At 44.3% G+C, this 27,583-nt stretch overlaps 1 protein-coding gene and 2 long non-coding RNA genes across 12 annotated transcripts; 1 reads left to right on the forward strand and 2 right to left on the reverse strand.

The window, feature by feature from the left end:
* TLR5 (toll like receptor 5) lies at positions 1–15,724 on the reverse strand. 10 transcript variants are annotated; one of them, XM_040612377.1, is made up of 5 exons: positions 15,552–15,638; positions 14,409–14,502; positions 13,573–13,687; positions 11,029–11,504; positions 1–4,876 (listed from the first exon to the last, which is right to left on the reverse strand). In XM_040612377.1, the coding sequence occupies exon 5, from the start codon at positions 4,870–4,872 to the stop codon at positions 2,287–2,289; it is 2,586 nt and encodes an 861-aa protein (XP_040468311.1). In that variant the 5' UTR covers positions 4,873–4,876; positions 11,029–11,504; positions 13,573–13,687; positions 14,409–14,502; positions 15,552–15,638; the 3' UTR covers positions 1–2,286. The 10 variants fall into 10 exon arrangements, 8 of the variants coding, with proteins under 8 accessions (XP_040468311.1, XP_040468310.1, XP_040468312.1 ...); XM_040612376.1 differs by lacking the exons at positions 11,029–11,504; positions 13,573–13,687 and adding an exon at positions 15,061–15,239 and having other exon boundaries at positions 15,552–15,640; XM_040612378.1 differs by lacking the exon at positions 11,029–11,504.
* Positions 13,153–26,794, forward strand: LOC121096448. Its single transcript, XR_005830507.1, has 3 exons — positions 13,153–13,259; positions 16,984–17,043; positions 23,476–26,794. It is a non-coding gene; the product is annotated as an uncharacterized LOC121096448 (long non-coding RNA).
* LOC121096449 lies at positions 19,321–23,619 on the reverse strand. The gene is made up of 3 exons (XR_005830508.1): positions 23,514–23,619; positions 22,937–23,018; positions 19,321–20,989 (listed from the first exon to the last, which is right to left on the reverse strand). It is a non-coding gene; the product is annotated as an uncharacterized LOC121096449 (long non-coding RNA).
* Positions 26,795–27,583: the final 789 nt, after the last annotated feature.

Consider the following 27,583-nt stretch of genomic DNA (forward strand, 5'->3'; position numbering starts at 1 on the left):
TTGCATCCAAAGGTTTTATTAAAACTTTTATGTAAAAAGTCAGACTTTCCAAAGGCTGAAGAAAATGCAAGTTTTATGTAGCCACCTCCCACCAGTGGCATAAGCCCAAAGCTTATGAAGGCAGACACGTTTAAAACAAAATAGAACGGTTTTGGTTAAAGCCATCCCAGTAATGTCTGTATCGACTTGTTGTTCCTGCATACATAGGTTAGCAGGAAAAAGTTTTAAGTATCTGAAGTGATAGGAGTGCCTTGTAAGTATACAATAAAGTCGTAACTGGAGAGGGCTCTCAATTAACACTTGACCAAAAATGGTTTGTGACATCCTTTAAAATATAATTTAAGTATCCTTTTAAAATTCCCATCTTTTACACCGTGTGCAGATCCATAGGCTGACAGCCTAGACCTGCACGTGGTCTTCATTGTACAGATTCATTCCTGCTTTGTCTATCTGTCTGGGGTTTATGTGCAATACTCCCTGATATAACCTCTGACTTTAAAGGACGATTATAACTCTTTGTACTGGTTGGGGAGAAAAAAAGGAAAAAGTTTGGACATTTTCAGAGAACTGTAAGAAATGCAGAGAGTTGGAATGCAGGTGGTGGCTTTTCCGACAGCCCACGGGGCTCTGGGAAGCCAGGGCTGCTGGTTCTTTCAGACCTCCATCCCTGCTGCACGTTTTCCCTAAGGCAGCAGCTGCAGGGCATGGGAGGCAGGAATTCGGGAAGCCCGAGCTAGTCCCTGGGCCAACAGCGACACCCAGGGCTTCATCAGCACAGTCAGTCCCTCTTCCCATCTGCTCCCCGTGCTGCCTGGGAAGTTTTCCAAGGCTTACCCCTTTTCTGTTCCTGAGTGACTACGCCGATTGAGAAGGAAGTAATACTTTACCGTGGTAATTTTATCAATAGAAATCCTGTATACTGGTGCACTGCGAGTAAATTAGATCAGCCACAGGCACGTGCATCTATATTCAAACAACTGCATCCACACGAAGTGGATTGTACTTTCTCATCTCTGTCAAAATAGTTAAGCTGGTGTTATTTGTTTGCAGCTAAGGTCAAGACAGACAGCTTATAAAACCTCCCAGTCCTGCTCTGTCATTAAAGCAAGAAATTGACTGAGACCATACTGCGATTAATTTGGTAAGCTTTTGTTGAATAAATGTATAAACCAAGATGCCAACAGTACGTATGCTCGAGGAGTATGTCACCATCAAAATAATAGATGCAGGTTTTTATAACAATGAACACTCAATCAGACTTATATTAAAATGATCCTGAACAACCCCCTGAAGACACATACCTGAACAAACAGTGGTAAAATTATTAGAGAGGTAAAAGCATTAATCACTCTAGAAAAATATTTCAGTAGAAGCAGAAAAATATCCCAGAACTGATCAGGGGACAGGATTTACAGAGAACAACCCACTGTCTGTACTTTCCACTCCCGGAATGTGAAAGCTTATCTGGCAGTCACTGGGCTATGGCCATGTCACCAGTGTCCAGCCCACGTGGCTGCTGAGGTAGTTTCTTGTTTGCTTTTCAAGTCCAAGTTTGCTTCAGATCTGACGAGGATACCTGTTCCTCTCTGCAGGGCAGGAGGCAGCTCAACTGGAAAAGCACCAGGCTGAAACAGCAGTAAATGAAGTAGATCAATGACCGTAGTTTTACCACCAAGCAGAGAAGTTGTAGAGGGTAGGGGGATGAAGTTCAGAGTTTGTACTTTCCAGTGGAGAAGCTGAGGCTCATTGAGTAGAAAGCAAACAAATGAAATCTCTGTTACACCAAATGAAAGCATAAAGGTGCAAAGCACTGATTGTGCTTTGAACCAGAGCATGAAAAGTTACAGAGTGCAAAAAGCACAGGAGTAAATAACCCATGAACTGATGGGTCAGGCTAGGCCATACGTGAACGTAGACTTGGTCACTCCCATACGGTACCGTGGGGTCTTTTTAAAAAAACAGCCATGGGCATCCTCTAACTGAAAGAGACCTGTAAGTAAGTAGTACTCTGAAAATCAGGACTGAAATGTCTGAAGCTGAGCATCCAAAATGTGAAGCATCTGTGATTCATGTAATTCTGAAAATGTGTGTCATAGTCCATAAAATAATCACACTTTCATGTATTTGCTGGTCGCTTTCAGGCTGTTTCCATGTTTAGTAGGACTTATACTGAAATAGTTATCTTTCTGCCTGCTTTTTCAAGGAAAGATGAAGCAAACTTCTGTTTATTCCTGCCATGGCACAGCTGGAAACAGGATATTTGGAAAGCCAGCAACCCATACACCATCAATGTGAGAGGGTTGCTACAGTCTGCAGCTCTGTATCACCAGCTTTCCTTCGCACTTTTTTTTCCTTCAGAATTTGGCAAGAAAGGTTATTTAAAAACCAGTCTACATCTTGATAATCTTCAGGCCATCGCAAATACCGACCTCTTTGTAAGAAGTTTCGTATTGGTTTGTGTTTCATCAGTTGATACTGAGAAAGTGACCCAACCACTACCATAATGAGGACATCTTTCAGATCACAGAAGTACCTGCTCTGGGCAAAATTAAAGGCTTCCACACACCACCCATCTTTGAGAAACTGCCTGGTCACAATGCAAATGGTTTTCCTGCTGTTCCAAATGGCATCACGAATATTGTTGATGTGTTCTTCCCCAGGCAAGAAATCTCTTTCCTCAAAGCACAAGGTAAATCTGTTTTTATCAAAATACTGTGAATCCAGGTGCTTTAGCAAAGAATTCTGGACCCATTCAAAGTCATTTTTGCTGTAGCACAAATACGCATCATATCTGTATCCACTTTTATCTACTACTTGTGGATAGCTGTCTATAATTTTTTTGGTAATAGTTTTATACCAGACAAAACAAATCCCCCGACAGCGAGTGAAAATGGTGACTGCCATCAGCAACGCTAGAAGAGTGATGGAGGTGAAGATAAACACTGAGAACCTGAGTGTCTGCTGGAGTTCATCTTCATTGCAACCATCGTATGTCAGAGATGACAGTGGTACTCCTGCAAATGCAGGTGGGTATGCACAGTACCTGTCAGATTGTGAGCCAGCCAGGGTTACGTTGGTTTCATTTAGCCACGCTAGTAGGCTCTTTAAAGTACAATCACAGACATAATTATTATGTGTTATATCCAGAATATTCAAAGTCATAAAGACTTCAGGCTCAGGGGAAAAAAGCTGGTTTCCAGATAAGTTTAGGTTTGTTAGGCTTGGTGGAAAAAGCCCAGAAGAAAGATGAGACAGTAGGTTGGAAGCTAGATTAAGTCTTTTTAGAGATTTTAGACCTCTGAAAATCTCCTGTGGAAGAGCACTAAGGTAGTTGTTATTCAGATGTAGAACCTGCAGTTTGGACAGTGCCCTGAACACGTCCAAACATAAATCTCTCTCCCACACAAGCTGTAACATATTTTCACCTAGATCCATATAGATTAACTGATTGTTTTCTATAACATTATCGCTTTTCACACAGTAAGAGAAGCGATTCTGTTTTAAGACGATATACTGCACATCTGGAACTTGGAAAAGAATATATAGGTCACCCAGGTTTGCCAACCAATTTCTTTCTAATTCAAGGTAAGTTGCTACTATTGCTGTGTCAGCTATAGACATTAGCTTATTGTCACCTAAAAAAGCAGAGGTCAGATGTGGAAAGGAAGGGAGTTTTTTAATGGCGTTGTCTCGGAGATCAATCGTTTTCAGACTTAGTAAGTTACGGAATGATTTTTCACCAATCATCCCAATATGATTTTGCTGTAAATCAATATACATGACACTATGTAGACCTTCAAAAGTATAATCATACAACTCACCTAAAAGATTACTTGACAGATTGAGAATTTTTAGGTCTCCCAAGCCAAAAAATGCTTGCCTTTGGATTTGATTTATTTTGTTTTTGAAAAGGTTTAGCAATTTCAGATTACCAAGGCTTTGAAAGATTAAAGAATTGAGAGAGAAAATGTAACCATTTGAAATATCAAGCAAGCGAAGATCACTTCTTGCTAGTCCTGCAAATGTATCATTATCTGGATTTTTAATGTTATTAAAGCCAAATCCTGAACCCATTATATGAGAGCTAAATATTAAAGAATCAATTTGAGTCCCTTGAATGGCTGTACAGAAATAGCGGACTTTCTCTGTGCTCCAGCCATTGTCACTAAGGTCTAGTGAGTTAAACGTAATATTTTTGAAAGGATTTGGGCATTTGGCCCAGACCATTTCATCTGTCATGTACAAATGATTAGAACTGAGGCTAAAAAATAAAAAGCGTTTCCCTCGGAAGCTGGTAAGATTGCTTTCACACAGGTTGGATATCTTGTTGAATTTCAGGTTCACAGTTTTCAAGACGGTTAGGTTATAAAATAAAGGATGAGGCTGAAGTTTTGTAATTTGGTTCCCTGATAGATCCAGTTCTTCTAATGAGGTTAAATCTTGAAAGTAACGTTCCTCCAGGATGGAATCTCCTAGGTAGTTCTGAAACAGACGGAGTACAGTCAGACTTGGCAAGCCCACAAAAGCATCAAGATCCAGTTGAAGAATCCTGTTGAATCCCAAGTCTAAGACACGAAGTCTTGGCAGGTTCTTGAAAGCTCCTTTTCCTATGGTAACAGGATAGACGTACTGTGTTCCGATTTCCAACAGCAACAAGTGCTCCAGCAGTGGAAATGAAGTTGCAGTCACTTGGCTGATATAGTTGTAAGTCAGCAAAAGCTTCACCGTGTCCTTTGGCACAAGTGGAATATCTGTGAGGTTGCAGAAGTAATATAGGGAGACTTGGGCTTCTGAGTAACAGCTTCTAAGTGCCCATGTGTCACTAGCTAGTGATACTCCAAAGACAAATACTAGCTGCTGATACAGCATCATGAACCTGTGTGAAAACAGTGAAAATATTAAGCATTAATTCTGCAGTTGGCTATCTATGCAGTAAGTTGTACAGCACGTTTGTAACAGTTGTAGAATAAAAGGCTAATGTCACGCTAAGAATTACTAGTGATTTGGGATTTATCCTTTCTTTGAAGTCTAGCAGGCATCATTTGATAGGCTGGCCGGTGAGAAGATGGGTCCCTATGAGAACTGGGCACCTCTACCACCTGAAAAGTAACCCTGCTTTAGGTACATTAAGGGCAGCATGAAAACTCCACTAGGTAAGTGTGAAAATCTTGCCCTTGCTATTTCATTTGCATCATGGAACTGATAATTCTGGTGTATTAGTTTCATTCCTTAATCAGTTAGCCAAACAGGTTTAAACGGTTTGGATAACCTAAGTAAGGTCAGTCGAGAGCTGGCCAAGGCTGCTCTTCCCCTGAACGCTCTCCTTGTCAGGGTGATCACGCTACTTGGAATTCAGATTGCTGTTACACACAAGTGCCTAACTGCCGTGAATTTTTAAAAAGGTGACCTCTTTCAGGGCTCTTTGAGCCTCAGATTCACCCTGTGACGTGAAACTGTTCTTGAAAGGGTTGTAAAGTAGTTTTGAAAGTACAGGCAGGAACAAGGCTGACGGTGAAGGAAAAGAAAAAACGCAGTACCCTGAAACTGTGCTGCAAGATTTCATGTTTTATGAAAAACTACATTTCGTGAACTGTAAATTCCTAAGCTATACAAAAAGGTGCATAACGTAATTTATGCAGCTCACTGACAAATCCATTTATTAATTTATTCCCACTCTGGATTTTCCTTGCACTATGCCATCTGTCTGCTTGTCTATCCCTTTATCTGAGACAAAAACCTTTTCAAAGCAAGATTTTTACTGAGCCTGGTAAAGAACAGAGCAAATTATTAACCCTAAAGTGATTGTTTGTGTACTGCAGTTTAAAAAAACAACCTTCTAACTAAGATTTCAACCATCTGCCTCTGCTTTTTAAAACATATTTATTGAAATGAAATGACAACCCAACCTCCAGCACGATCTGCTTAAAAATTGGTAAGTGTAAAATCCTTGTGGAACCAAACCCCCGATGGCCATCTAACGTCTGCAAAGCACATCTACTTCAGAGAGGAAAGAAGCTGGACTTTGAGCCAGTAATTAAGAAGAGGTAAACCCTGCTAATTATTATGATGATGATTTGAACACACTGCTACTTTAAAGCACAAGTACAAAATTCTGTGCAGAATATTGCACTTGAACTAAAATAATCTTCTGCTTCTTGCCATCATACAAAGTGGTATCTGGGAAATGAAGAAGTACGTCAGTAGAAACCACCATGATATTCCCACTGCAAATACCAAATGAAAGAGCTAGCCATTTTTTAGAGACTATCTGCTAAATAGGAAGTACAAGGATACTATAGTACCATCAAATCTTGTATCTCACTGTACCTAACATTTTTGGTGATGGTCTCAAAATCATCTGATTATACTAAAACCTTAACTTGTAACAGCTGTGACTGCTAAGGGGAGTCCGCAAATTTCCACCCTACAGGCTTTCCCCAAGGGGGAAGACACATACCTTGCAACTTAAAATACTGATCTTGTCACTTTTAAGACAATTTCATGGTTTTGGGACAAGATCTTATTCTTGAAAGTAAAAGAGAGTATGAATATTCATACTATATATGTTCATAAAGAACACTTAGATAGAGTGCTGAATTCTGAAGTTCTGGCATTCAAATTTCATTCATATTTTGTCTCACTACAGAATTTAGGATGTGCTGCAAAGAACAGCATATTGCAGGCAGTGAGTATCAAAATTCTGTTACAGAGATTTTTAACTGCATCGATGGGGAATAATTCCTAGTACTAGAAAATAATTGTGTTTTCCACCCTCTCTTTTCGACTTAGCATGCAGTGTTAAAAGGGGACATTATAAGCAGTAAACTATATAATGTTTGTCTTTGCAACTACAAAATATTGTAGATTATTAAAAAAGAAAACATACAGCAGGTCGTTCAAGATCTTGATTTTTTACTTTTCTCTTTTCTTGAACCATGAAAACAAAACACCAACTTTCCCTTTTATTACTTGTTAACTATTACAATAGTTCTTTTGTTGACACCATAATACAAGATGTTTAGCACTAATAATTTTGAATTAATGTAATTAACCTTTCAGATGTTTACATGTGCATTCCTTGTCTTTGCCCAAATGCCATGGTTGGTTTTTAAAGTTTGGGCAAAATCACAGCATCACCAGCAGTGACAAATAGATAGTACTTTGGAAGTAGAAACGCAATAGACGTGTACCTACTTACCACAAGAAAAAGCCTAAAATGTTTACAGTGAAACAGTTAGAAAATGTTGTTGGTTTTAAATTTTAAAATGTAGTTTTATTTTTATCATTAGAAAATAAGGAAATGGTGAAATATTTCTAGCCACCTTTGCTTTTACACTTACCTGCTTTTCCACATTCTTATAAGCTAAAAAAGCCTCTAACAATCTCTTAACAGTTGTTACACTCCACCTCGGCTCTGGTTTGGTGACAGGGAAGAATTAATTTGTAAACTCTTTGCTCCCTCAATTTTTTCTGCATGTTACTACCTTTTCCCCTAATCTTGGCCCGCTGCGACGCAGAGAATGATGCTGGCAGTAAGTAATGCCTCTTAGTGCTCTCATAAGGACAGCAAAGATTTTTACGTTAACAGAATCCCTCCATGCAGCATTTTATATAACCCTTCACCACTGTCCATTAGCACCTAAAACCTTTTGGGAAGAATATTCTTCCCACAAAATGACGACCACCCCATTCAGTTACGTGCCTGTGCATGGACATGGAGATTAAGGGTTGTGTAAATGCTTCATTTGTTATTGAAAACTGAAGCAATAAAGTTTAGAGAACCAGAGCTCAGCATGTGAGATTTTGTTTCCTTCCACCGCACTGGTGTCAGGAGGGGTGAGCAGCAAAGGGAAGTGGAAGAGTAGAAGGGGGAGGAAAAATGCAGCAAATGCTTTTGGGGTGGAAAGTCCTAAGCAGGGTATGTTTCTGAGCAATGGAAAGAAATGTACAATGCAGGGTGGATATTCTACCTGGATCTAAAGGCAGCAAGCAAGTGCATACACAACACAAATACTCTAGCTGCGGTCTCAGCCTCCTCGGGAAGAGGGCATCTGGATCCGGGAAGGCTGATGCAGATGCTTTGAGTCGTTTGGAACTGACCTACACTATTGTCCTCATTTTTTTAAAAACTCGGGTTATGTTAACTTGGTTTTAAATCGCCTAGAAACCTTCATTAGCACAGCAAAAAACCCAAAGGGAGCTGACAGTACCTGAGCGTGGATGTTGTAGGTAGTGCCTGTCCATCTCAGCGCAGTTGTGTACACCTCAGGACATCCGCAGAAACTGTCAGAAAGCAGGGCCCGAAGTATGGCTGAGCTGGAGAGCTAGGGCTGTCTCCTTTCTGACGTACACAAGCCCCGAAAGAATTTAAGAGTAACAGCTCTCCCATGGAGGGTTAGAAATCCCTTGCCATTCTCCTTTCCATACCCCCAACAAAAATGTACCGGAGTCCACAGAGATGAAGAACAAGTCAGATAACCTATTTTTCTCCTTACTAATGGCCAAGGGTATTTGCTTGCTTTTTTAAAAGAGTGATCTGAAAGGAAAATGTCAGTCTCCAAAGTGGTTTTGTGCAGCATTCTGTACATGCTTACTCTCTTCGGCAGCCTCCCATGCTTCCCCCACATTACCTTAGGTCATACATGAACCAGCACATGCCAGTGGAAGTGAACAGACGTGTTCCATATGTGCTTACAATAATGAGAAGCGGGCCTAAATGGTTCCCCACTGTCAGCCATAGGTTTTGGGGAACCGGGCTGCAGAGACGCTGGTTATCTGGGTGGACTCTAGAGAAGATGTCTGATATAATCATCAATAAGACTTAAAAACTTCAAAAATATTTTCAATGATCTATTGCAGTGACTGTGATACCCTCTTAAGAAGTTTTTTCCTAGATGATGACAGGCCACCAGAGGAGTTGTGTGCCCATCAGAAACACAGATCCCTTGAAATAATTCCACAAGGATGAAGTTCTCTGACCAAGAATACCGGTCGTTTAAGTGTTTGGGGTGTGGCTGGTGGATAAAAAGGTAAAGCTGGTAAATTTTTCATCTTCTGCACCAAAGAAAAAAAATTTTGTTTTGCCGATGCTGATTTTCACAAAAAATCCAGGCCATTTTCTGTAGGTCACTGAATCACAGATGAGTAGGGTGTATATATATATAATAAAGGTAGCAGCATCTTTTGATAAGTATGTGAGAATCTAATTTCGAATTGCCACAAGCCTGCTTTAGGACTAAGGGAAAAACGTTAATGCTACTGCCACGCTGGTAGATTTTTTCCCCCTTAGCTCCATAGCTAAGGGTCTTGCTGTTTGGGCAGTGAGGCAGGAGAGCTCACCTGGAGCTGCGTGAGTGCTGCTGTTACTCTGCTGTCTTTCAGTGAGATGCCACTAGTTGTCACAAGTAGCACAAAAGCTCCCCAGAGAAAGGGAAGGAAGATGGGATTAACCAACTTCAGGGTGTATTTTTTGTCTGTAAATTCAACACATAGAAGATAGTCCTCGTTTCTCCCCTCTGTACCCAAAAACATAAGGCACTGAAGAGACAAAGACCATCTTACTTGTCCCTTATTGTTTTTTTCTGTTTTGAGATGGATTTGTGTATAAAATTGCACTGATATAACTTAAAAAAGGATATGCACACTGCTTTCCTCATCAGTGTATGACTTTTCTTCCGAATGTTTTGAAAATATATTTAAGTCAGCTTCTATATGTTTATATCCAGAGTCCAGCTAACTGAACAGAGGCTGTTTTACATTCATCTAACCTAAGCTACACTGGGTTTGCAGCAGAGTTTATAAATAAGTAACTAGACAGACTGGTGCCACACTTCTGCTTTCTGGCAAATTCTAAGATTTGAAATAACTCTCTGGTTTCAGATCTAATCAGCAATAGATGTTTCTGTATAGAAAATTAAACATTTTGCTTTCTGATTGTTTCAAAATTTCAAACGTTTTGCTTCTGATTGTTAGATACTAATATAAACACATTCCTGCCAACTTCAGTCCCTCTCTTACATTCACCAGAGTATCTTTCCTGACAGATAGGGATGGACATATTTATAGTTGTGATAAAATGAAGTGGGGGTCCTGCCCATATACAGCTTCTGAATTCTGCTTGAAGTATTTATGCTCTTAATATGAAATGGTTCTGGCGTACTGTGCCTCTGCATAGCATCCAACATTACTGGCCAAAGTTGCGGGATATCTTTCCCAGACCAGAAACAATGGTCAGTTGTGAAATCCTTATGGGACAAGGGATTAACAGAAGAGTTAGTTAACCCTAGATCTTTCTGCCAGAAGCTGGCAAAGCGCAGCACTCACGAACAGTATCGACTGCAGGTACAAAGCATGTGGGCATGAAAGAGACACTGGGAAGGGGAAACAATGAACAGGAGGAGTTTGGAACCTGTGATGGGTTGACTCTGGCTGGATGCCAGGTGGCCACCAAAGCCACTCTGTCACTCCCCTTCTCAGCTGGACAGGGGAGAAAAAATATAGAAAAGACTCATGGTCAAGATACGGACAGGGAGAGGTTACTCGCCGATTACTGTCATGGGCAAAGCAGACTTGAGTTGGGGAAATTAGTTTCATTTATTACCAGAGTAGACTAATAAGAAAGAAAACCAAATCTTGATTCAGCCTACAAGTTTTGGAACAAGAATTCTGACAAAGTCAAAGAAATCTTGTCTTTCCTCTCTCCCGCTTCCTCTTTCAAACCCAGTCTTCTTTTGAGAACAAATGTTTGGAAATTGTTCATGTCCCGATAGTATTAAGTTTAAATACCTGATCTTTGTATACCTGTAACTGATCAGATGCTTGGAACGGCTCCAGGAAAGGGGTTACGGCAGACAAAGCAGTCTGTTGCCACTCAGCCATGCTGACAGGACAGAGCTGAGCCGTAAGATACAACGAAACACATGTACAGCTTGTTGGCAGTTTGGGCTGAAATGGTCTCTCACAGTTCAGCAGTGTGGGATGGCTGAACCAACCCAGAAGTGCTGCAGGAGCATACGCAACACTACTGACCTGAGACGTGGTATGTCAACGAATGATCTCAGCTCCCATTTCCATCTTTTCTTCAGTCCCTTTCTCTTTTCACTATACTTAGGCTTAGGCACGGACCGAGTGCACCAGCATATAAAGGGGGTTTAACTCCTACATTAGCATGACCTACTGCATCTGTCCTCTTTCCACGTTGCTGTTTAGTCTGGTTGTAAAGGCAAGACTCAAGTTATCTGCATAGAGAATTCTGGATGTTAGCTACCCAGTCAGAAATGTAATCCCCAATCAAAGTCTCAGAATGAAGACTACAAAGCATGCACAAACCTAACGCAGCCTGTGTGCAACTGTGTGCTCTACCCCAGGTCCATGGCTAGTGCAGCTCTTACCTTCTTGGATTGCATTGACCCTTTCATGGAAACACCCAAACAGAATGAAGCAGACTTGAAAAAAACCCAAATAGTTGTGTGTTTTCTTAAGAAGAGAATAACAAGTAAACCCCACTGCAAACAATGGAAAATAGTCTTTGTTGTTAATGTGTAACAAGGCTGAGACATCCTGCCTAAAATCTACTGAAATTCACCTGAATAGACAAACGTGTCCCAGACTCATTCTTTAATTCTTGGGTCCTGTCCTGCTATCCAGATAAAAGAGTCTCCCTGTTCAGTTTTCCCTATATATTCATGTCACAATTATACAGGGAATTGAGTCATTCCTACTTCTTGGAGAAAGTGCAGAACAAGTAACATATCCTTGCCTGACACCCTAAAATCATCAGTCTTTTCTTCACTCATGGCAACAATTATGGGCATCTTTCCCAGAGGCTGGTGACATAACTGACTGTGGAGGGCTATTTGTATCTGGCGCTTGGTAAAATTTCTCAGAAAAGAACCCAGAGACCTTCAAAAAGCACCCTTTTTAATCTAACAGAAAGCCTACTGACATGGAGTTTGTAATATTTATCTAGGCCATAAAAATGATCTTGAAAGATATATCACAAACAGTAAGTCTTTGTTCTTAGACTGGCCAGATAAAGGCCAACCTCTGTTGTGAAAATTTGTATTGCTGCTGTTATCTGATTAGATCAAATCTACTTACTGAAACAAAAATAAAGCTCTAAGCTTTCACCCAGGCTCTAAGCCATCATAATATATGCATTTGTGCTCATAAAATGCTATGCAGTGTAAACACTTTTCTTCATGAGGCCCCTCTAGCTAATTACAATCTAAAAAAGAAACAATTTTGTGACTTAAAAGATTAATGAATGTGGCCCTTCCCATCCCCTCAGCCTCTACCTTAAGTTGCTAGGATGCTTAACTCAAATTTTCCAACTTAAAATCAGGAAGCCAGGAAGCATGTTATAAGGCAAGTGAGTACTGTGACAGTTCCTGTCATTGATGGGGTACACCGAAGGCAATAAGGCATTTAATGACCTCACAGAGCAGAAAGACCATAATAAACGAGCTGCTGGTTTGGGTAATCAGAAGCTACTTATGGGATGCAATTATCTAGTTCCTGTTCATCATCTAGATTTGTTTGTATTTATCAGTTTTGATATCCCCTCAGATTATATGATGAGATGCGGACACAAAAAGGCAGTGTTGTTCCTCTATTATTATATAATAACTGGAGAGTAGGCAGAGAGAGAAAAAAATAAGACGTGTAAATTGGGAATGTGAAATAAGGAACAGCAAAGCAGCCACTATCAAAAATAAATTGTACTGTGACCAAAATGAGTTAAATACAATTAAGCATGCATAAAAATATTTAGTCTTTTCTATCATTATTCTTCTATGTAAGCAGTTTCTGGAGGCCTAAGAATGATACATACCTAATGAAAATAGGTGAAGGCTAAGACTCATTCTGTAAAGTTCATCACTTTAAAAGAAAGAAGTCTCTAGAAGGGTGGGAAAATAAAGTATAGACTAAAAGATGCTCTGGGCTATTTCTCTGGGGGACAGGCGTAAACTGGACAGGCAGAGGGAGGGTGCTGTAGCCCCAGGCTCCAGGGAAGTGCCCCAGCCCCTCTGTCTGATGGGACCATGAAGGCAGGGAGCGCCTCAGCTAGGCTTGAGAAGGGGACCAACAGGGTTTCTTATGCTCCTCCAGGTCCTAAGGAAATGAACTTCTCGAGGCTTCAGTGACGACAGTGAAGATTCCTGGGGTTTTCTTCCAACTTAGCGCTACAGTTGTTTCCCAGCAGATGCGCTCGTCCAAGCTGCAGAAACCACCCATGGTCACTCACTGTCACCACTCAGGTATTCCTGCCTCACACCCTGAATCCATGCTGACGTTCTTTTTCTTTGAAAACTGTCATGTGATAACTGCCTGGTCTAGACTAGAAACCACGCCAGGGAAGCGGTGTTTCCTTCCTGTTAGTTTCCCTTCCCCCTTAGGGACCCTGTTTTGGACCCTGTTTTTCACAAAGTGCATTTAGCCCATAGACAAAATGTCCCTTTTTTTGTGCTCACAGGATAATTAGAAGCAGCCAGGATTAAAACTTTCACCTGGAAAAGATCAAAGTGATAATAGGAAAGGACTCTCAAGATGACAGCAGAGTTTTTAACTTACAGGAGGCCAGCTTTCCCAGACGGGACAGAAATTCTCAAGGAAGTAGCAGTAAATGGAGAAGCAGCATTGAGATTGTAACTCCTGGAGTCACAAGCAGACCTCTGCGCAGCCTTACCTGAAAAGCTAACATTTTTATAACGCTCGTCAGCACTGCCGTGCCTGTGAAACAGTGGTCAGGTGTAAAACAGTGGTAGTGGTTCAGGACCTCAGGTCAGCAAAGATGACTAAATGGCTGGAGAGGAAATGGCATGGTTGCCACACCTGCATTCCTGGGACACAATCTGGCATGTTCTTTATTAAGAAAATATTGGGAGAGTATGACAGGTGCCTAAATATGTGGAACCAAACAGAAAAATTGATAACAGAGGGATGTTTGCTTTTGCAAATACGTTTTTTGCACCTGTGTTTTAAAAAAGCAAGCAAAAGATAACAAGCTGCAAACGTCCAGTGACAAAAGGACCATAAATATAGTATGAAAGAGAGACAGGCAGGCAACCTGCCCACCGTCTAAGTGACGTTAGAAACCTGCTCCACTCTTTCCTGGAACGGAGACATTGAAAAGGTACCTTCTGAATTTCTTTGAAACAGGCTTTATGTCAGAGTAAATTTGAGTTAGCTCTTAACTCGTTGGGGGAGGAAAAACACCTGAAAATCACACTTAACAAGTGTAGCTGACATAACTTAGTAGTGTAGAACCTGTTGTGCAAGGAGACCTAGCAAGTGGAGAATGCAGAGAAGCAGCTAGTAGCCTTTCTGAAACAGGTGCTGTGTGAGGCTGTCGGTGAGTTAGCCGTTTCTTTTGGCTCACAGTGTGGTAGCAGAGTCCTGGGGCTCACCTGCACATATATCCCAGGTCAAGCGCTTATCTACCGGTTTTCCTTATACAAGGCGGTCCCAACGCAACCAAGAACAGCTGTCACACAGGGTAACCTGCATGAATGACAATCAGAGTAGAAGCAGGAGACCGAATTACACACTCCTGCATGGAGATAGGTACGCACCTGGTTTCCGAGGCCATAAAAGACCTGCAGTCTGACACGTAGGACTGCCAAATAGAAATCCCCATGCAGGTTATATTTTAACTTCTGTCCCTACCCAGCTCCTTCTGGAGAGAAAGCTAGAAATGTTTTCATTTAGCAGTTAGTGTCAGCTTCACTCGGTTCTGTTTTCTGCACAATGCAATGCCAAAGCCTTTTATTTCACAAATAGCAACTGTGGAAACACTGGTTATTTTTGGAGTGGAGGCACTCTCCTCCCCTTACAGGTCATCCGACAGAATGAATAATGTTCAAGATTCACTATATCAAAGACATGTTTTAGCCTAATGAAGGGTTGGGGGATGCTTTGTATGGGGGCCAAAGAGGGGAGGGAGGAGACCTGCTCTGGGCAGTTTCCGTGTTCCGACTACGCGTATGTTCAAGCCAGAAACCAGCCTTTGAGAACAGCTTGGAGGCCCTTCCTGCCCTCCCCTTAGCTCCTGCTTCTTACCAGCTCGGTCAGCTTCTAGAGGGTCTTGCACAGTGGCACAGCCGGAGGGGAAGCCGGAGTGCCGGAGGAGCCGTTCCCAGTTAGAGGAAGAGGCAGGTCCCACCTGCCCCCAGGCAGAGGATGGCATTGCAGGCGCTCTCCCACGGCCTGGGGGCACGCTCCCAGCTACAGCCACCGAGCTGAAGGCGCACAGGAACAAAAAGCAAAAAAATTTTTGCTTTTTAGCCTGAGCAGCAGCCGCTGCCGCCTTCCGGGCTGGGTGCGAGCAAGCAGCACCGTCAGTCAGCCCGCGGTGCGGCCCCGCAGCCCGGCGCTGGCCGAGCACCCTGCCGGGCCAGGCGGGCCGGGTACCTGCCGCAGCACGGGGTCACCCGGCACCCCGGGGACACACACCCCTCCGCCTGCCCGCCGGGTCCCCAGCTCGGGTGCCGGCCAGGCCAGGCCCCACCAGTCCTACCTCGGGCGCCTCTGTGCCCTTCAGGAGCTCCTACCTCACGTGCCTTCGCTCTTCCCCTCAAACGGCTGTAACGGGCCTCGTCTGCCTTGAGGAAAAGGGAAATAAATCGGCTAAATACCATACTGGTCGGGACATGGGAAGCGCAGCGCTGGTGCCGAAGAAGGGCGGGTAACGCGTTTCGTAGCGGCTCACGGCGGAGAGGCCGCGGGCGGAGGGGAAGGAGCAGCCGCGGCCCGCACCGCCTCCGCCGGGCCGGCCTGCGGGGGGGGGCCCGCCCCGGGGCAGCGGCAGGGAGCGGCGGCGGGGCGGCGGGCCGGGCTCCCGGGGCGTTCCGCGGGGCAGCTCCTTCCCCCGCACGGCCCGGGCGGCGTGTGGCCCACAGCGCGGCGGGCTGGGCTGGGGGTGCCCCGCTGCCCCCCGGCCGCCGCGGGAACGCGGGCGGGACCCCCGGGGAGCCGGGGTGCGGGGCAGAGGGAAGCGGTGGCTGGGTGGGTGTGGGACGGGGAAATAACCCGCCGTGGAAGCAGAAAGGTAGAGACAGCGGTGAGACCCCGGCAGGTCCCCTACCGCGCGGGGCGGAGACCCCCCCTGGGCTCCCGGGAGCAGCCGCCGGACCGGGGCCAGGCGAGGGGGGGCGGCGGGGCAGCTCCCACCGGCGGGGCAGCCCGGCGTGGGGGCAGCTCCCACCGGCGGGGCAGCCCGGCGTGGGCCGGGCCGGGCACACCGACTGGCTCAGCCTCGGCAGTGCCGCCGTTCGGCCTCGCTGGCGGCTGGGTGCCCCAGCCATCGCTGCGGGGGGGCTGCGCCGGCCCATCCCCGCCCCTTACACCGTGCGGGTGCCCCCCGGGCCGAGCCACCGCGGGCGTTGACCCTTCGCCCCCGGCCTTGTCCCGCTTCCCCTGGTCACCGTACTCCAAGTGCAATACTCGGGCTTCCTAAGGGAGCCAAACTGAGCCAGCTGCATCTGTAGCTCAAGTATTTCATTGCCTGTTACTGTAATTCTTAAAAGAGGAAACCAGGAACGAAAAGGGGTGTGGGTGTAAAAGAGAGGATAGAGTGATTTTTATTTTAAAAAAAAATAGTGATTTAAATTTTCATTTTGCATTTAAATGCAATTTTTGGAAATTGATGCTGTTTGAAAAAGTGGCCGCTGGTGAGCTAACTCGGGAGTGCAGTGCTGCCTGGCCACATCCTCAGCAGCCAGCTGGGGACCCGGTGGTGTTGCATGGGGGATATAGGTTCTGCAATGTACATCCGGTTACCCAGAGCATGACCTGATCTGGACAGCTGGAAATGCAGAACTCAGGGTCAGGTCTTAAGATTCACCTGTTAAATAGAATGAGGCCCCACTCTTGCGGTTTCAACAACTCAGCCTCTTGGAATTAAATGCCTAAGGGATGTAGACCCTTCTTTCCCTCCACTCAACGGTCAGATTGCTCCTTCCAGTGCCTTTCTTTTCCTGACAGGACCTGAGCTCTGCTGCTGATGCCCCCTGACGTCCTCCACCAGACTGCGAGGCTGTCCAGGTAGGAAATTCTCACACTTTCTTAAGCTGTTCTACTTGGGGCTGGGCCGGAGAGGACACCAAAGTGGCTGTCTTCATGCTAATCCAGGTTATCTACCTTTCATTACTGATACTTAGGTCATGCCTGTATTAAGTACCTATAAGTGATTGCATGTATATGTGTTTTAATGATATTGGTGCACCTCTCTGGTTGCCTGTGATATATTATACTTACATTTATTCAGCTGAGAGATGACAACATACTCGGGCACTGAAACAATAGTTCTAAAGCTGCTGAAAATAGGACCTGTGTATCTCGAGAGAAGTAATTTTGCTAAATTTAGAATACTGTGTGTAAATTAAACACAGGGAATCAGATGAAGTCCAATAAACTGGTTTAGGAAAAGCCCTGCAGAATTCTGTCAGGTCACACAAGGTGCTACAGAAGTGCCTGGGAACATCCCTTGTTTTGTGCAAATTTACAGCGGGAGGAAATGGTCGTGATGCTTATGCTCAAATATGTAACGCGCACTTTCTGTTCCATCCTGCTTCTCTCACTGACTTATGGTTGAATAGATGGAACTGGATACCTGAAGTTCTGAATGTTTTCAGGATTGCTGTCAGTTCTAATTAATAGGAAGAGACAGCAAGTCTGTAGCGTCTCATTGCTACTGAGCCTACTACTGCAGCACCTCCCTCCAGGTGGTGACAGCAAGAACCAGCATCAGGATTTAGACATGTTTGCCCCCAGTTTACATGTCTCAGCATGTGTCTAGCTTGGATGCTTCACTTATAATCCTGTTGTAGCTTGTCAGTGTAGGTGGGAACTACCTAGATTTTTGTGGATCCTGTCAGCTTGGGCCTCTGACTGCTCATTTATGTGACCCAGCAATGTGCATTTGCAGCCCAGAATGCCAACTGTATCCAGGGCTGCATCAAAAGCATGAGCAGCAGGTCAAGGGAGGCGATTCCCCACCTCTACTCCGCTCTCCTGAGACTCCCCCTTGGATTACTGGATTCAGCTCTGGGGCCCCCAACATAAAAAGGACAAGGACCCATTAGAGTGAGTCCAGAGGAGGCCACAAAGATGCTCAGAGGGCTGGAGCACCTCTTCTGTGAAGACAGGATGAGGGAGTGTGGGTTGTTCAGTCTGGAGAAGGCTCTGGGGAGACCTCGTAGCGGCCTTCCAGGACCTAAAGGGTCCCTACAGGCAAGCTGGAGAGGGGCATGAAGTGATAGGACAAGGGGGAATGGTTTTGAACTAAAAGAGGGTAGATTAGCTGTTTGGAAGAAATTCTTTAATGTGAGGGTGGTGAGGCACTGGCACAGGTTGCCTGGAGAAGCTGTGGATGAAGCTGTGGATGCTCCGTCCCTGGAAGCGTTCAAGGCCAGGCTGGATGGGGTGTGGAGCAACCTGGTCTAGTGGAAGGTGTCCCTGGCCACGGCAGCAGGGTTGGGATAAGATGATCCTTAAGGTCCTTTCCAACCTAAACCGTTCTGTGATTCTATGATTCTACAAAAGGCTGATTTTGTATTGAAGTTACTGAAGTGACTAGAATGCAGTGACAGTTTAGGTGCCAGCTAAACCAGTTTCAGATTTTGAATTAAAATTTTAAAAGTGGCTGAAGCAACAGGTAAGCAGGACTGCTATCCTTTCACGGCTATAGTCTCTGAGCATCTTATTTTTTTAATATACAATGTACATTTCAGTGTGGAAGCGAGGTATTCACTGCTGCTTGTTGTACAGTCAGCTGTGACAGGTGGTCACAAACTTAGAGAAGTGTTTTTGGCAAAAGCTCTTGTCAAGTTATGGGGGCAAATCCGACCTCAAACTTTTCCACTTTGGTGTGTTGACTTTGATTTACCACTGCACAATGCTCACACGCTACTATGGTAACTGCAGACTTGCTCTGGATTAAATCTTTTTGATTCAATTATTAAAAAACCCTAAGTTTAAAATGTGTAAATCGCAGGACCCTATAATATAAAGATGGCAATAGATTGAGCTACTGTGCTTGTGTAACTGAAAGAGAGAAAAAAAAAAGTGACATTTTCTGTTAATGCAGCTGTATTTTTCGTAGCAGTGTGCTGACGTCTTTCAGTGCCTTCTCGCACAGAGGAAGTAATGTAATTCCAAAAGATGCAGATGAGCATGTTGTATTTTGATGACAAAAGGCACACCTACACAACCATCTTATGTTGTTCTGTCGCTTGCAAGACACGATCGAAGCTACAACATTGTCTTTCTGCCAGGTGTCTGTGTTAGGCAGACATGTTTCTTGCTCCTCTGTTGTCTTAGGCAAGTCACATACCCATAGCAAGCTGCGCACGTAGCACCTTATCACCAGCCATGATGTCTTCTACTGATGGGTTTGTAATATTTCCAGTGTGTCCCATTTTAAACATGCTAATAAAATACATTAATAGTGTGCTATCTTTATAAACTCCCTTAAAATGCAACTAGGATGTAATCTTTATTGAAATAAGACCTGAACAGGTGCTCTCTCTTGTATTTAATGGAGTGGATTTAATACTGCAAAAAATGTACTTCCAGCCAAGTAACAGGCCCTTGTGTGTGCTGGTTGTGCAAAATGGCATTTGCCAGTTGTAATGAACTCAGACTTATGAAATTCTAATAGCCACTGAAGGTTATCTATGGCAAACGGCTAATACCTTCTCAATTAAGGTCTATAATTGCACTCTAGTGATTAATGCATTAAATCTCTGATTTCTTACATGCAAGACACTTACCAAATGTGTATCTTATTGCACCTCTGGGCTCACCTATAATGTACAATAGGCAGGTGAAATACATGAACATTTCCCACAGGCTTCTTCTAAAGCAGGCTTCTGCCCACGCAAGATCAATGCTGTAATAAGGTCATTATTTCTGGAGGCATGCATTTTCATATCTTGCATAGGTAATGACATTAAGTTCTTTTACCTTGTAAGTCTCAGTTAGAATTATCATATTAAATACCAAGAATTACTTGATTTTTTTTCCCACCTGGATTTCACAGTGAACAGGAAAATCTGTGATCTTCTTAATAAACCTTCAGATTTTAAAAAAAAAGAAAAAGCCAGTGTGGGTTGTGTTGAGTGTTTGGGGAATTATTAAAGTGTTTTAGAAAGCTTTTATCAAGGCATTTAACAGTTTGTCCACAGAATGGGTAGAATAAGAAAGGATAAATTTATACACATACAAAGATAATTATTTTCCCTTTATGGATATAGAAAGATCCAAAATGAGCCTCTGCAAGTGAATCTTTTCCTGGTTTAGGTAGCATCAGTTCTGATCTGAATGTGCTTCTGTGAGCTTCATTCTTAGTGAGACTGAAGACTTTGGCGAGGCAGGTTTTTATGTGTTTATACCGTTATAGCCTTGGCTACCACTGAGTTCAATTACAAATGTGACTGTTAATTTGAGCAAAGAGAAAAGCAAGATCAGTAAAATCTAACAGAGCAAAGTTTGATCAGTTGACGCAAGTGCTCCATCGGTCTCAACATAACAATTACTCAACATACTAACTTTTAGCTTGAAAATGCCAGTATTTTCATTTTAGCATTTTGAAACCAAAGTTTTGTCTGTTGAAATCAGCGTGGTCAGATCTTGGCAAAAAAAGCTCAGAGCCTGTGCTTACCCTGCTTTGGATTCTTAAAAATAAGGTAAAAATGCGCAAAAGGATAGTGTCCGAGGAAGTGATTCGGCCTGCTCTGCTGCTTTCCAAGGCGAGTAGATTGTAGGAGAAAAATAAACTCCCATACTTAATATATATATATATATTTATTTATAAATAAATATATATAAAATACAGCCCCCAATTGTCTGACCTCCACAGCTGTACAGGGAAAATCCCTATTTCAGGCCCTCCAAATGCAGCAGCAGCAGCTTCCCCCCGAGGCCAGTCTGAGCAGGAGGAGACCTTTGTTTGGGCAGCACCGCTGGCCAGGCAGCCGTTCCCCGTATTCTGTGAAGAAAAGCAGACCAGAGCTGAAACCCGTTCTTACACTAACCTAGGTACCTTTCAAACATTGGAATTGTAGTAAAATGACCTGTGACAGCTCTCATGTTATTGAATTCTCCGGCATTTACGTGTGAGTGTATACACGTGCGCACTCGTGCAAAGCTCAGGTCTCTGCCCACAGAACCCCCCAGGGAATCACACAGCGTGCACGGTATCAGGTAAAACAGGAGAGCGCCCCAAGGAATAAATCCTGCAGCACTAACAAAAAGGGAAGATGAAGGTAAAACAAAATCCACTGGTAACACCAAAAGAAGTGTCCCGTGAAATTGAAAATTGTACATGCTGACAATATGCCCAGGTTCTGCATGCAAGTGGGATTTAAAAGTCAGCACCTCCACGCCAGCCTCGCGGCTCCTGTTGCACCCGAGACGCCTGTCACTTAACAAGTTAACGACAGCGTGTTCAGCTGGGATGGCTGGATTGCTCCATTCTGACCACTTCTCCAAATGTGAAAATGACAGATGAATTGCAACACATCATGCTGTACCACTCAAAAACACAAAGGGTGGGGGGAAGCACTAAAAACAGCACATCGCTTCCTGCCCTCCCAGGAACATTACTCTTCTAAGGATCTCCAAAGTGGTTTATTAGCAAAGCACGTAATAACTTTGAGAAAAAGTCCTGAACATTTTTTTTTTTTTTTTTTTTTTCACATGGAAGGATGCCCGCAGGCATTAGAAGAATAATCTGAAGTCTGGATACTAGATCATATTTTTACCAAGAATCGTTCGTAATTTTCTACGCAGATTCAAGAGGAAGGACTGGTGGGCAGCCAGGCGAGTTCCTGGGCTGGCTGGCGGCCCCTCTGCTGCTGCCGCCTCCGGCACCCACCCCCAGGGGGGAGAGACCCCAGAGCGGTGCGGGCAGGGGGACCGCCTGCCATGGAGCTGTGCCAGAGGCCGTGCTTCCCGGCAATGCCCTGCCACCGCAGCCCCCTCCGGAGAGGTGACCTGCCACTCAGCCTCCTGCCCCACAGCAAGTCGTCACATCGACTGGGGTCTCACATGCCAGGATAACAAGACAGAGCAGTTGTGCTGCGTCTCATTCCTCCTCGCTCGGTGCCCGGTTTAGCGACGCCCCAACCAGTGCTGCCAGCAGCTGCCAGCCAGATGTAGCTGCAGAAAGCACTTGGAGCTGGGTGTCACATCGCTTCTGGCGTCACCCACACCTCAGAGTCCAACCCTTCCAACCTGAAACGTGTTTTACGTTTGTATGGCCTTTCCTGTATTTCTTCTACCTTTTTTGACTTGGCAAGAGTTTCTGCTCATTTTGTGCCATCAGCATAAGCCCAAGATGCTGCTCTTATCTACACCTACCTGTTCCTGCCACGGAAAGTGCTGCTTAAGGGGGAGAGAGAGATGCTGCAGAGGCTAAGCTTCTGTGACTCACTGCCTATGAAGCAACCATCACCTCACAAATCAAGTTTGCTGGAAAATAGCATGCTTGCCATTTTCAGTAACCCCACAGACTGCTGATAATTTTAGCCTGCTTTGTACATTTTGTGTCTAGTCACCTTTGCTACCGCTTTTCCTGGCCAATGCACCAGTATTTGTGTCGATGGAGCTGTGTGGGTCAAGGCCCAGTACAGATGGGCTACTAATAAACTTAGTTTCTCTTTTGCTCTAGTGTGTATGGTGTAAATCCAGAAACAGCCTTCAGCAGTGAACAGCTTAAGAGAGCAGAATCAATTCTCTATGACAGGGCCAAGGGGTAAAGCATTTCCCAGTTACCACAAATTTGTGTTTTGAATTTTTTTGGATTTCCTACCTTCCTATATAGAAACAGTTGTGTTTGGCACCTGCACGTGTGAGTCCATCTACATTTGGAATTTTAAATCTAATGCAATCTGCTTGGCATCAGTTTCCCTGTAAGCTTTTGGCAGATACTTACTGCTCTCCACAGTCATTCTTCATTTCTTTCTCTGTGGCCCCACTAATTAAAGCCTTAGCTCATTTTCCAAACTGTCTTCACTCTATAAAAGAGAAAAATACTAATCAAATGTCAAAGGCCTTCAAACCGTTGTATTTATGTTGCAGCCTGTGAGGATCAGGCAGGACTCTGACCAGCAGCCTGGGCTGTGTGCCTTTCTCACTCAGTAAACCAATCTTTTCCACGGAGCTTAAATACGTAATTGCATGGCAGAGGCTGCTTCTTTCCAGCAAAAGCAGTTACGAACACGCATTAAGCTTTGAGGTTTCAATGCAATCATGGGCTAATATTTGTCTGGTTTACAAGCTGGTTTTTCTTTCCAGGGTCCTAATTCTGAACGTGAGATTTGTCTGCCCTGTTGTGAACTTCCTCTTCAAGCGCACGACTGATCTGAACAGATAAATGGATACACAGGGACAACACAACAATGAGGCTACTCCTAAGCTTGTTTTTTTTTTTTTTTTGTTTAAGGATTTTTAAATCTGTTTTGTTTTCAACAGCACTCACTTTGGAGCTGATGCGAGTTGAAAATACTCACTACGTCATATAGCCGGGCCAGAAGAACGTGCCGATACCATGATTCGTTAGCGCTGAAGGCTGCTGGTGCAAAAACCTAAGAGGACAAACCAAAGACAAGAAATTACAAAGCACTGCCACAGAGGGAGGCCCGTTCTGTCGTGGGCTGTACATGTACCATGTTCAGTGGAGGCTGCAGTGCCCAGCGTACTGGAGCAAGCAGCAGCAGCGTGGGTGGCGCAGGACGGTGACCGGGGCAGAGCCCTGGTCCCTCCCCCTTGCATGCAGAGGCATTGGCCTCCCAGGTCTCGTGTCACCCACAGATGTGGCCGCAGGATGCGCAGATGTGCGCTGCAAACGTGGGTGCTCTCAGAGATCCAAGGCCCACTGTCATTTCTTGCTCATTATTTGGGAAAAATGTCCCCTTTTTAGTTACCGTGTATTCAGTCTTGGACCACAGAAGTAAAGTGCATGGAGTTCAGTTATTTTGAGCTTATTAAATTATTGTTAATTTCTTGAGAAAAGATACTCACTACCTTTCCTTCTGAAGAAACCCAAAATCTAAGTTTATCTTGGGTGTTGGGATTTTTTAAGAAATTATTTATAGTTTTTAAATTATGTAGCAAAAAAAGCATTTAGGAGATGAGAGAGCAGCAGGTGGTTGTTCTTGCGAGTGCTGCAAACAAACTGAGGCAATGCCCTGTGTGCTGGAAACCAACAGGCAGACCTGTGAGGATGAAATTGCATTTTAAAACTGAATTTCAAAGGCAGAAAGTCCTGTCAAGAAACTCCATCTGTGTTAATGGATGGAAGTAATTTCCTCCCTTGTTAGATATTCTAGAGCAGGCAGATACTTGATTTACATCTGCTGTCTCCTAGTGACATAAAATATGGTTTGGTGATACAGTTTCAATGAAGACACTGAAGGTCAGGGGACAATTAATCGCTTTCTTGTGAGATTTAATATAAAGATATTTGGGCATATTTAGGATATTTAGGCATCTGAAGATGAAGACAGCACCACCTGGATTTAAAAAGTGTCTAAGATGGGAACTGTCTTGCTGTCGCTTGTCAGTGCCTAGAGCAGCCAAAGGCTATCGACGAACTGTTGCACGGCCCTATGCTGTGAAGGCTTAAAGGAACGCAGAGCACCACGATGCACCCAGTCAACCTCAATTCATTGCAAAATAGCGTAATGCAAGTAAAATCAGCTGAGTGGAGCTTCCAGAGTCCAGTTTTGCTCTAAATGAGTATAATGCTAAACCCTCACCTTCCCTTGGATGGGAACAAGCGGTCTGTTTTCTGCTTCTGGCAGTCAGGAGAAGGGGACTCCCAAGTGCCTGGTCAGAAAGAGATCATTGCTGAAAGGGGTCTCAGTTTCCATCCCTTTCACTGGAAACCAAAAGCAGTGCCTATATCCAGAGCCTTCTGTCTGTAACAGCTCCTGGATTCAAAACTTCAGGGAACAGGAGACTGCCAGACCAGAGAAGACTGACGGGAGGCATCGTTGCCTTTAATGATGTTTCTTCTTGGCAATTTTTCTACCACTTTTTCCACAAATCATTGAGAAGATTAGCTAAGTCTTGCCGCAGGTATGTCTATGTCCAGTAAGATGTATTTGTGATAGGTCAGCCCAGCACTGCAAGCCTAACTGAAATGCTGGACTCCTTACATCTGCCACGATGTCCTTTCTAAAGCTGGGCTTGGGCACTTCCATGGCTGCATCTGCGCTGCACACTGCTGCAACATGAATGAATACGTAAGTGAACCTAGTAAGTTACTGTGACGGTTCTCCCCCCAACTGGTTGCCCAGAATCTAATGGAAAAACAAGCAGTAGGTGTACAGACAGGCAGCTGACTGCCAGTTGGACTCACCCCCATTTTTGCTGCAGCACTTCAATAAAAGCCAATTATACCAAACTCCAGTAACGTCTGTATTACTGATAGACTGCAGACTTTAGTCTTTATGAATGAACAGGCTAAGCGAAGCTAAATTGTTCTGCTAAACATCTTAGTGAGTAATTAACCCTGAATTATCAACAACAGGCAGCTATGGTAATGGTTATGAAAGAAATAACAACCGGTTGCACAGTTATTAACACGAGAGCACTGAACAAGGCAGACGAACAGCATGTGCTGCCATGGAATTAATAGAAGGGACAACAGTGGCAAGTGCCATCTCCCGCAGGGTGGTACAGTTCCAGGGGGCTGAGATAGCTGCTGAAAGACACTTGCTTTGGCAAGAGCAGCATGTACTCAGCAGTAGACGGATGCAAGTCAGAAGCGGATGGTAATAAGGAGCATTAAAAATAAATCTAACCTAATTAGGTTAAAAAAAAAACCAACCAAAAAGATGCGAACCTGACAGCTGAGGAGCTGGCAACTGTTCAGTTTGAGCAGTTACCCTGTGGACAAGAAATTCATACTGGAGCACCAGGACGCAGCCAGATGAAGTGACCTGCTGTGTACCCTGTGCTCCCTCACTGGACTGTGTCAGTGCCCATTTTCTGAAGCTGTGAGCTCACCAGTTTCAGAAAGGAGAGTCTCTTTAAAATGTCTTGTTTTGAAACATCCGGAAACATCAGCTAATTCTTAAACATCTCTGATACCATGTTTGTATAGGAGCATTCACATACACCTGCAAATTCTGGACCAACGAAAGACCACGGGCTGACAAGCCTGGGACCGAGGCACCTAGATACATCACGGACGTAGCAGTGCGGGCTCCCCTCCGTGTCCCTCTCTAACCCTTTTCACGGACCATTTGTCAGCAGAGTGAGGAGCTCCACGTCCCTTCTCGTCCTCTTTGCTGAGAAGGTAAACGAGGCAGGCAAATAAGAGCAACCTCTTATGACAGAGGAGACGTGTCCTCCTGGGTACTGCACTGCAATTAAACAACTTGTTTTGCTTCCCAGCACGACTGAGGTGGCAGGATGAAACTGAAAGAAGAGTATTAGATACAGGAAAGAAAAATAAAAAAAAAGGAGAAAGCGAGTAGAAGGATAAGCAGAGGAGAAACAGAAGGCAAACACAGTAAAACGGAGGAAGTGGAACCAAATCAAACCAAGGTCCTTACTGCAAGCAGAACCAGTCTGTCCACTGAAATGCAGAGGTGGTGGAAAAGAGCTGCTAGATCCTCAGACTAGGAAGCCTGTCTTCCCTCCCTGCCTCTTCCCTATTTTTTTATTTCTATTCTTTCTTTTGAACCAGTTGTATTAAGAAAACAGCTCCCTCTGTTCTTACTGGAGAACATGGGGAACTTACCCATGTACCCTGGACTTTATTAGTGTCTTTTCTTCCTTCTCCGCGTTTCTGTTTAGTGAATCTAGTTCTCCTGGGTTACAAAATGTCCCCACGTAGCAGCTCCCCCTGCCCTGCAGGACAGTCCCTTTGCCTTGCTGAGGAAAGCTGCCTCAAGGATCCCATCCGGCCTTATCCATCCAATTTCTGTACGGGGTCTTTGTGAATTATAAGTCCGCTCTGACACCTAGACAGCAAATAATTTAATCTCAAGCTACCACCCTTTCTCTTCTTACTGTCCTGGAAAAGGTAGGGCTGGAAGAACGGGATGTATGCTCTTATATAATGGTAGCGACACGAGAAATGTGTAATGCATGAAGTTACATACGTTATTCTGGGGGAGAAGGATTTGTCTGTCTATTCTGGCTGCACACCCTGGCCTTGGAGAGCAAAGCAGGGCCGATCTCCCCTCCACCACAGTGCAGTTCCTTTGGGAACTGTGTCGAAGGGTCTGGACATACCCCTGACAATGGGAGATGCTCCTGGGTTTGGGGGCAGACGTTTACTCACTTTCTGGTTCCTCTTGCTCCAGAGTCCTCCCTAGGAATCCACAGGAGACCAAGACCAGGAGCTTGAGATGTGCTTCTCTCATCAGTGCTGCTCCTCTGACAGGTGATGCGCTCAGCCGTGCCAGCACCTGCAGCACAGCGCAGAGGAACAAACAGCTTTTGGGGCACGGGAAGCAAGTTTTGCATAAACACGACGATGGTCTCTGTGCTCTACGGCCTGAGCTACTGTTTTTCCTTGAACTCAATAGGTGTCTTCAGATAACTGCCAAGAGAGGATTTACTT

Source organism: Falco naumanni, chromosome 12 (assembly GCF_017639655.2).
Source record: "Falco naumanni isolate bFalNau1 chromosome 12, bFalNau1.pat, whole genome shotgun sequence".
Lineage (NCBI taxonomy): Eukaryota > Metazoa > Chordata > Aves > Falconiformes > Falconidae > Falco > Falco naumanni.